Genomic DNA, 9186 nt, shown 5'->3' on the forward strand with positions numbered 1-9186 from the left:
TCAAAAATTTAATTTACTTCTGAACAATCAATTAATTATTACAAACCAGACTGATCAACAATATACCAGATTATTTAATGATGTTTTATACCCAACTCATTATTCAGTATTGTAATCAATAATGTTTATTTTAAGATCAATTAATGTTTTGATCAAAGACAACTAGAAAATTGAACAGAAAAAGTTGGAGTGATTTTAAGAGTATTATAATTGACATATTTTTTTACAAAAATTTTATTCCTATTTTTTTATTCAAAATTTTCATAAAACTAATAAGATATACATTTCATCATATTTAATTATTTATTTTAATTCATATTATCGTACTCAAATAATAGCTTTCTAAATTTGTAAGGTACTGTGTTAAATGATTTAATATATTATTCACTAAACATATTATTATGTGAATTATAAACTTTATATAAGTAGACATATTCTAGTGAAAATGTACATTTCAAATTAAGTATACAGTTTTTTGATAAGTGTGAATTATGCAATAATATTTATATATATTTTCTATATGAAAAAAATAATTATAAGGCTTACGAACAAGTTTGTACCTTTTAGAGCAGCAACAGAAGACGTACAATAAATAAATAATAAACAACAATAATTGTGTTATCCTGTTTTATAGTTTGTTTTTAATTTTTTTGTAATTACTAATATTGATGAAGGAATGTAGTTACTTCACGATTAATGGGATCAATTATAAGATATCCAATATTTTGAGGGTGTTTAGGATTCCACGGATAAAATGGCTCATCTTTTTTTGCCACCACTTCCAGAATTGTTGACAAAATTTCAATGTCATTTTGGTCTGAAGTAAGTCCAACTCTAAATTATACAATAAAACATCATTATATGTGAAACCATAATTGTTTTATATTTTAAAATTACTCGTTCATCCAGATAGAATTTGTACCTTACAAAAGTTTTATAAAGAGCTTTTGTGATATTTAAATAAATTTTCAAATCATCTTCATATTGGCAACAACTTCCTCCAAGAACAAGCATTCGAAAAATTCTAAAAATAAATTCAGCTCTTTCCGACTTCGAATATAAATGATATTTATCATTCGCATCATCTAGGATCATCTGTAATAAATTTTAATTCATCAATCATCAATTCATCCTTGATTTACACTACCTTTACTCAATAAAAATTTCGACATACTGCTCTTAAACAATTTGGAATCAAAATATCGTCAATATAATCATAATGAGAGGGTCGAATACTTCCTGATTCATGTACAATTTCATTTTTGGGATCATTAAGTTTCTCAAAGAATATCATACTTGTAATTGTGCAAGGTACTGGTCTAACGTCCACTTCAGAAGCTATAATTCCGGGCTCTTTGAAAACTGAACTACTAGGGTCCCATATTTTTAATTTTTCTGCCACAAATCGGTCTTTAAAAAAGGCCTGAAAAGATTATCTTCCATCATTATATATTTATAATGTCAATACAATAACTACCTGAACCAAATTACCTCAGCAAAATGACACCTATGATACTGTTGAAAAGGTTCATTGAATAAGAAACTTTGAGTCATAAAATTTATGCCCCTTCAAAAATGCGTAATAAATTAAAAAACATTCTAAAATAATTTTTAGTAATAGTGTTTTTAATTAAATGTAATAATGAAATAACAACATCTAATTACTTATGCATAAATATTTCAATACCATTTTTTTAAATATTCTTGTGTATTTTTATCTTCCAATCCAGGATTACTTTTATCTGGTAAATAAACAAACGAAAATTCTGGAGTAATATCGTCGGATTCCATTTTTTTTTTTTAATAAACAGGGATTTATGTGGCTTTGAAAAAAGTTAACCAAACAAAATAAAGTTCCATGACAACAAGAGCAATGAGTGTTTAGCAACTGAAAACATGGATTGAATTGAAACATCAAACTGTTTTGCCGCTATTTAAACAATAAAAACCTAGATCTTTTATTTCTCCCTTTGTAAATGCAGATAACGACCGCAATATGGAAGGGCGCTGGTGTCAAAATAACAAACCATGCAATCATGGCACCAAGTCAACGTCAACGTCATGTGTCAACTCATAAAAAGGTTCAGAAAAAAACTATTGAAAAGACAATAGTCAAGTAAGTACAGATTTCAACAATTTTCTTATTTTTAATTGAATGCCTTCTCTATATTGTTGACTAATTTGTTATAACTCATTTAGTGAAATGTTAACCTCACTTTACCGGTTAACTTCAAAACTTTAAGAACAATTTATTTTAAAAATGTTTGATTTATCTTATCTAAATATTTTAAATATCTTAGTTTCTCTGTATGATAAAAAATAATTATTATTACAGATCTGAGGATGTTTCACTTGATATGAACCTTATTTACCCAAGTGGAGACACTGCCTTCAAAATTCTGTTATTAGTCAGATTTTGTTCTGCTATTTGGAGCTACATAAGTGATTGTGATGAAACTTTCAATTACTGGGAACCGGTATGGTATCTTAGCACAATGAATAAAATTATATCAATATAAAATTAATTCTTTTGATTAATAATAATTTTTTCTAGAGTCATTATCTTCTGTATGGTACTGGACAACAGACTTGGGAGTATAGTCCTGAATATGCATTAAGATCCTACACATTTCTTTTAATTAATATGGTTCCAGTAAAGCTGTACACTTATATATTTGATCCGAATCCAATTTTAGTATTCTATTTTGTCCGCTTTCTACTGTGTGTCTGCTGCGCTTTATCAGAAGTTGTGTTTTATCAGTGAGATCTTTATAAACTGATAAACTAATGAATTAATTTGTAAGATAATTTAATAATCCAAGAAATTTTTATAATAATTTTAGAGGTGTGTGCAAGGAATTTGGAGTTCATGTTGGAAGATTAACACTCGCTTTCCTTATTACAAGTTCAGGAATGTTCATCTCCAGTGTTGCATATTTACCTTCTTCATATTCTATGTAATAAAAAATTTTATTTATCGTTCAAAACTTGAAGACAATTTTTTTAAAAGATAGTTATATCATTTTAATAGGTACTTGAGTACAATTTCTATTGCTGTATGGTATTCTCGAAAATATGAGCTAGCAATTTTTACTACTGCAATATCTTCATTGTTGTGTTGGCCTTTTGCTGCTCTTCTTGGGTAAATAATTTTTTTCTATCCCGATTGATTTATTTTTATAACTTACCTATATATTTATCCTGTTTAATAATGAATTAATATTGCAGATTACCTATAGCTATAGATTTGTTAATTAGAAAGCAAGAATGGCTCAGATTCATCAAGTGGGCTATTTTATCTGGCATTGTCGTTTTAGGCCCAATGGTTGGAATTGATTCTGTGTATTATGGCAAACTCGTTATTGCTCCTTTCAATCTTATATATTACAATATCTTCACTAGTCATGGACCAGATCTTTATGGCACGGCACCATTGAGTTATTACTTGATAAATGGATTTTTAAATTTTAATTTCATATTTATTGCAGCTTTATTCACTCCTTTGGCTCTGGTAATTATTTTTTCCTTAATTCACAATTGAGCAAATGTTTCATTTTGTTTGTTAATAAACAAAAATACAGCTTCTAGCATGGGCTGTTGTTCCAGCCAAACCAAGGAGTAAATATTGCCTTCCTTATTGGCTTTCTTTAGCTCCTCTATATCTCTGGATGATCGTCATATTCTCTCAAGCACACAAAGTAAGTTTTGAACTGATATTAATTCGTAATAAATAAACTCATTGATTTGAAATAAATTTAAAAAATTTTTTGTAGGAAGAAAGATTTCTGTTTCCAATCTATCCAATGATTTGTCTAGCAGGAGCAATCACAGTGGATGTGATACAAATATTATTTTTTTTCGTACGAACTCAAATAAAACCCTTAACTAAAGTTACTCATTATCTCCAAGAAACATCATTTATAATGGTCGCTGCAATATTAATCTCAGGACTTTTCGGAGTATCCAGATCCTTTGCTTTATTCAATAATTATTATGCTCCGCTAGAAGTCATGATGGAAGCAAACAAGTTAGGTTCAGAGGGTCAAATTCCTGATAATATAAATATTAATTTCTGTGTGGGCAAAGAATGGCATAGATTTCCCAGTAGCTTTTTTTTCCCTTCTAATAATTGGAAGCTTCGATATTTGCGTTCAGAGTTTCGGGGACAACTACCTCAACCCTTTTTAAACTCTTTGGATGGACCAAGTATAATTCAACCAAACTTCAATGATATGAATAGAGAAGAACCGTCTAGATATGTAAGATAATTTTTTACTATTCTTAATAGCAATAAATACTGACTTTATATTTTATTTTTATGTTTCCAGTTTGATGTAGAAAAATGTCATTTTATCTTAGACTTAGATCTCGGTAAAGAGACTGAATTAGAGCCCAATTATTCACGTCAGACTGATAATTTTACTGTTATTAAATCTTGTAGATTTTTAGACTCATCATCGTAAGTATTAAACATATTTTTAATAATAATAAAAATATTCAATTAATTTATAATTATTATTCACACTTTTTCAGCTCACATCCATTTTTCCGAGCATTTTATATTCCATTCATATCTGATGATTACTGCAAATATGGATCGTACAATCTTTTGAAAAATAATAAGTTTAAATTTCCTGTTCCTGTATCTAAAATCAACACGCCAAAGACTGCGTAGTTTAAAAAAATTTTAGATAAGCAGATGACAAAGCAATTTTAATAATTATTTTTTAATAGCTGCAAACTCAGCTAGGAAAAATGTTAATTGATTAATTCATAATTGAATCAATTAATAGATAATTGATTGATTTATTCATAAGCTATTTACTTGAGAGTGTTGAGTGTTTTGTTAAATGTGTAAAATATTGCTGTAAATATTTTTTTATGATAATAAATGCAAATGTACAATTAATATGATAAATCATTGATCATTTTTTGTCTATTGTATGCGTTATACCGTATACGTTATATATATTTTAAATATTTGAAAATGTGTGTAATTACTCGAAATACTAATAAATAATAAGTTTATTTTTAAAAATTAATAGATAATGAAAAATAAGAAAATATAAAGACAATTGTTTTTAAGCTAGTTAACTATCTCGTTTTAAAAGAGAGAGAAGGAATCTGAACGCGTAGCTATTTATCTTCTGGTATGTACTCTTGAGAGAGTTAGTTACAGAGTGAAAACGAAACGATATTATCAATGCAAATATTTAATTTCGATAAAATGTCTAATACGTAAAAGTAAGGGTGTTTGTTCAAATGACTATTGTTTCACACTTCTTAAAGCATATTTATAAAAAAAGAACTTTTAAAAAAGTGAAAGTGATTGAAAGTAAAATGGCAGAGATCAATGACAATAATTCGCTTCCGAAAAGTATTAAATTACCCCCAGCAGTTGAAGTATTTGCTAATTTAAAAAATGCACAAAATTTTGCAATAGACATTGGTAGGTATTGTAATAAATTTTATTAAGTTTATATTATTTATAAAATTTCAAAATCAAATTTAAGGTTAGAGTACTTGATCCATTAAGGTAAAGTTAATTAATTTTTAATTGTATAAATACAAAAAATCTAATAACTATTTCTGCAGAAGAAAAAAGTTTAAAGAATATTCTCATAAAATAACAATTTTATTTTATTATTGATTTTACAAAAAGTATTTCTCAGTTGTAATAGTTTTTTTTTAGATTTTTAGCAGTTTTAAAAACTTATGAATATTTTCTAATTTTAGGTTTATCATTAACAAAAATAGCTTATTATTCAACAGTGAATTATAGAAAGGCTCTTTACGATACTGATCAAGATACAGAGAATGAGGAAGTGACTTATAAAGTACATAAAGGAGCAAGACTCCATTTCGTAAAATTTGAAACACGTCATCTTGAAAATTGTTTAGATTTTGTAAAGGAAAATTTAGTAAATGCTGAAAGATTCGAAGGAAAAAGTATTAAAGTCACCGGTGGTGGAGCTTTCAAATATTCACAGTCAATTCAATCAAAGTTGGGTTTGTTGTAAGTATTATATTCTATGCATTCATAAAAAAAAAAAAGATTATAATATGATATAGAAGATGAAGCCGTATAAAATACCTCTTTATTAATTCAATGAACCATGAAAATATTACAGAGTTGATAAAGAAGATGAAATTGGCTGCTTAATAAAAGGCTGTAATTTTTTGTTAAAAAATATTTCTTGTGAAGCATTTGAGTTTGAAAGACATGGAAATCCTGAGTATAAATTTCAGAAAGCTGGTCCCAATATTTTCCCTTATCTTTTAGTAAACATAGGTAGTGGTGTAAGTGTCTTAAAAGTACAATCAGAAGAAGAGTTTGAAAGAGTTGGAGGAACTGCAACTGGTGGAGGAACATTTTGGGGCCTTGGTTCACTCTTAACTAATTCTAAAGTATGATTCATCATCAATTATTTACTCAACCAAGTTTTACAGTGATAAAACTAATCAATGAATATTTCTTAACAGGGATTTGATGAATTATTAGAGTTAGCAGAGAGTGGAGATCATCGAACAGTGGATATGTTGGTAAAAGACATTTATGGAGGTGATTATCATTTCCAAAATTTATCTGGTGACTTAATAGCATCATCTTTTGGCAAAGTCTCATCTTATAACAGTTTACCGATGATGAAGAATTTTTCTGAAGCGGACATTGCTCGAAGTTTACTTTTTATGATCAGTAATGATATTGGACAAATAGCTAGTCTCTATGCTTCAATTCATGGTATGGACAAAGTCTACTTTGGAGGTTATTTTTTAAGAAACCATCCAGTTTCAATGTATACAATTTCTTTTTCTATCAAATATTTTTCCAATGTAAGTATACTAACCAGTTTAAAATTATTAGAAATCATTTTATTTATTTTTAATTAAATTGGTTTAATTTTAGGGTAAACTAAAGCCATTATTTCTACGTCATGAAGGTTATCTAGGGGCTATTGGTGCTTTTCTTTGTGGTGCAGAGCAAGCAGATCAGTACAGTTGGTTAGAAAATTATGCAGGATCATCAGGATTTAAAGACTCAGTTGCATCTAATCTAGGAATTAAAGTTGATCAATTAGAAATTGATCAAGCTGAAAATACTGTTTCTTTTTGTCCTTTATTAAGTGATCCCGAATCATATAATCCTGATACAACTGATTTAGCTCAAGATAAAGAAGCAAGAGATTATTGGCTTAAGTGTCTTGAAGGATCAGTGGATAAATTTATTGCTAGAGCAATTGATAGTCAACCACAAAGCCCAACAGCCAAAGATCGAGCGAAGAAATTAAAAGAGAAATATGTTAATAGACTGCATTATCTTCATAATCAACCATTGTAAGAATATTTTTTTTAACTAATGATTTGTTTATTTAAAAACTAGTCAAACAAATATTTTATCTGTATTACAGTGCCTATGGAACATTAACTGTAAGAACATTGTTGGATACTATTGAGCATTGCATGAAAGAGTTTGATTTTCCGGATCCATATTTAGAAGTAAGAGAGTTTAATTCACATAAAATTAAAACATGTTTATTTAAAAAAAGAAGGTATTTAAAAAAAAATTTTTTTTTTGAAATTTTAGCTGAAGAAAGCTGAAAATGAAGAAGCGTTAAGTTTTTTAAGAAAACGACTGGATGATTTAGATAAACTGACTGGTTTAGAAAAAAATAAAGAATTAGTTGTCGGAGTATTAGCGGGAAATATATTCGACTGGGGTGCACGAGAAGTAGTAGATTTAATGGAATCATCAACATTTAGATTTGAAGATGCTAAAGAAAAAATTCCTGGTAAAAAAATCTTATTTCATGTTAATAAATGAATTAATTAATTAACCATTTAATTATGTTAAATTATTTTGTATCAATTTTTTAGAGAGACCTTGGCTAGAAGATAACTTGGATGAATGGGCTGTCAGATTAGAGACTGAACCAGCACCTAAATGTGCCGCAATATTTGTAGACAATAGTGGAGTGGATATTGTTTTAGGAATACTTCCTTTTGCAAGAGATTTGTTACAAAGAGGAACAAGAGTAATTTTGTGTGCTAATTCAATGCCAGCTTTAAACGATGTGACTTATCTTGAGCTTCAAATAACTTTAAGAGATGCTGCTAAAATTTGTGAGATTATTAAAAATGCACTTGAAGACAACAGATTAATGGCTATGGAGACTGCTCAAGCTGGACCTTGTTTAGATCTTAGGTAATTGTTTTATCATTACTTTGATTGTATTGCCCATTTATAGCATCAAATCTAATGAAAATTTTTTTTTAGTCGATTAAACCGTGATCTTTGTTTAGCAATGATCAAGTATAATGTTGATCTCGTTGTTATTGAAGGAATGGGTAGAACTCTACATACAAATTTATATGCAAAATTAAAATGTGAGTGTTTGAAATTAGCTGTCATAAAAAATCGATGGCTTGCTCGCAGATTGGGAGGTGATATGTACGCAGTTATTTGTAAATATGAAAAACCAACAATTTTGACAAATCAGATTTTGAATACATCTAAAGACATTCAAGAGATAAACAAACATCAATGCAAATAATATATCTTTAATTAATAATGAAGAGAGTTGAATGAGAGTTTGAAATTTTTTACTCAGCTATTATTTTTAATAAGTAATATATATATATATATATATATATATATACATACATATATAACATGTGAATCAAAATCATTATGAAAAGGCTTAAATATTGACAGAAGAATTTCATACGATTATAAATGCCTTTTTCGTCATTTTTATCAATAAATTCAATGAGTTTTAAGTAGGAAAAAAATGTAACTGTCTTATGATTAGATGGATAAATAATTGGAGTAATAATGACTCTAAGATATAGTTGCCTTAAGAAAAACAAAAACCAAAGATAATAAAAAAATTTTAATACAAAACTAAACAATTTACGAGGTCGATAATAAATCAATATTATAATATGAGAATGATAAGAAATTTTTAGTAAATATAAGACGGATTCTCTGTGATACTAATTATATTAAGTAACAAAATTTATTAATTCACGGATTTATCGAGCAATATATAGTTAAAAAATTTTTTTATTACTTTATAGACAGTATGAATTCTTAAAAATATTGAAATTTGTTCATGAATACGTAAGATAGAAAAATATCTTTTATTATTTTATTTGTATTGTTTTTTTTTTATTTACATTGTTTGA

General features: G+C 27.5%; 3 protein-coding genes across 4 annotated transcripts; 2 read left to right on the plus strand and 1 right to left on the minus strand.

The window, feature by feature from the left end:
• Positions 1 to 547: 547 nt before the first annotated feature.
• LOC118065865 (cilia- and flagella-associated protein 300-like) lies at positions 548 to 1961 on the minus strand. 2 transcript variants are annotated; one of them, XM_035081420.1, is made up of 5 exons: positions 1688 to 1961; positions 1492 to 1567; positions 1175 to 1423; positions 923 to 1095; positions 548 to 834 (listed from the first exon to the last, which is right to left on the minus strand). In XM_035081420.1, the coding sequence occupies exons 1-5, from the start codon at positions 1789 to 1791 to the stop codon at positions 660 to 662; spliced, it is 777 nt and encodes a 258-aa protein (XP_034937311.1). In that variant the 5' UTR covers positions 1792 to 1961; the 3' UTR covers positions 548 to 659. The 2 variants fall into 2 exon arrangements, with proteins under 2 accessions (XP_034937311.1, XP_034937312.1); XM_035081421.1 differs by having other exon boundaries at positions 1492 to 1599.
• Positions 1962 to 1988: 27 nt separating this feature from the next.
• On the plus strand, positions 1989 to 4909 carry Alg9 (alpha-1,2-mannosyltransferase Alg9). Its single transcript, XM_035081419.1, has 10 exons — positions 1989 to 2116; positions 2336 to 2477; positions 2555 to 2760; positions 2844 to 2957; positions 3032 to 3142; positions 3229 to 3511; positions 3582 to 3698; positions 3774 to 4259; positions 4329 to 4459; positions 4534 to 4909. The coding sequence occupies exons 1-10, from the start codon at positions 2037 to 2039 to the stop codon at positions 4673 to 4675; spliced, it is 1812 nt and encodes a 603-aa protein (XP_034937310.1). The 5' UTR covers positions 1989 to 2036; the 3' UTR covers positions 4676 to 4909.
• Positions 4910 to 5090: 181 nt separating this feature from the next.
• LOC118065863 (4'-phosphopantetheine phosphatase) lies at positions 5091 to 9123 on the plus strand. The gene is made up of 9 exons (XM_035081418.1): positions 5091 to 5449; positions 5737 to 6016; positions 6132 to 6408; positions 6484 to 6834; positions 6908 to 7335; positions 7410 to 7497; positions 7586 to 7790; positions 7876 to 8203; positions 8276 to 9123. Exons 1-9 carry the CDS (start codon positions 5263 to 5265, stop codon positions 8550 to 8552), a joined length of 2421 nt encoding a protein of 806 aa, XP_034937309.1. The 5' UTR covers positions 5091 to 5262; the 3' UTR covers positions 8553 to 9123.
• Positions 9124 to 9186: the final 63 nt, after the last annotated feature.

This window comes from Chelonus insularis, unplaced genomic scaffold (genome assembly GCF_013357705.1).
Source record: "Chelonus insularis isolate UGA/USDA-ARS -01 unplaced genomic scaffold, ASM1335770v1 contig_324_pilon, whole genome shotgun sequence".
Classification (NCBI taxonomy): domain Eukaryota; kingdom Metazoa; phylum Arthropoda; class Insecta; order Hymenoptera; family Braconidae; genus Chelonus; species Chelonus insularis.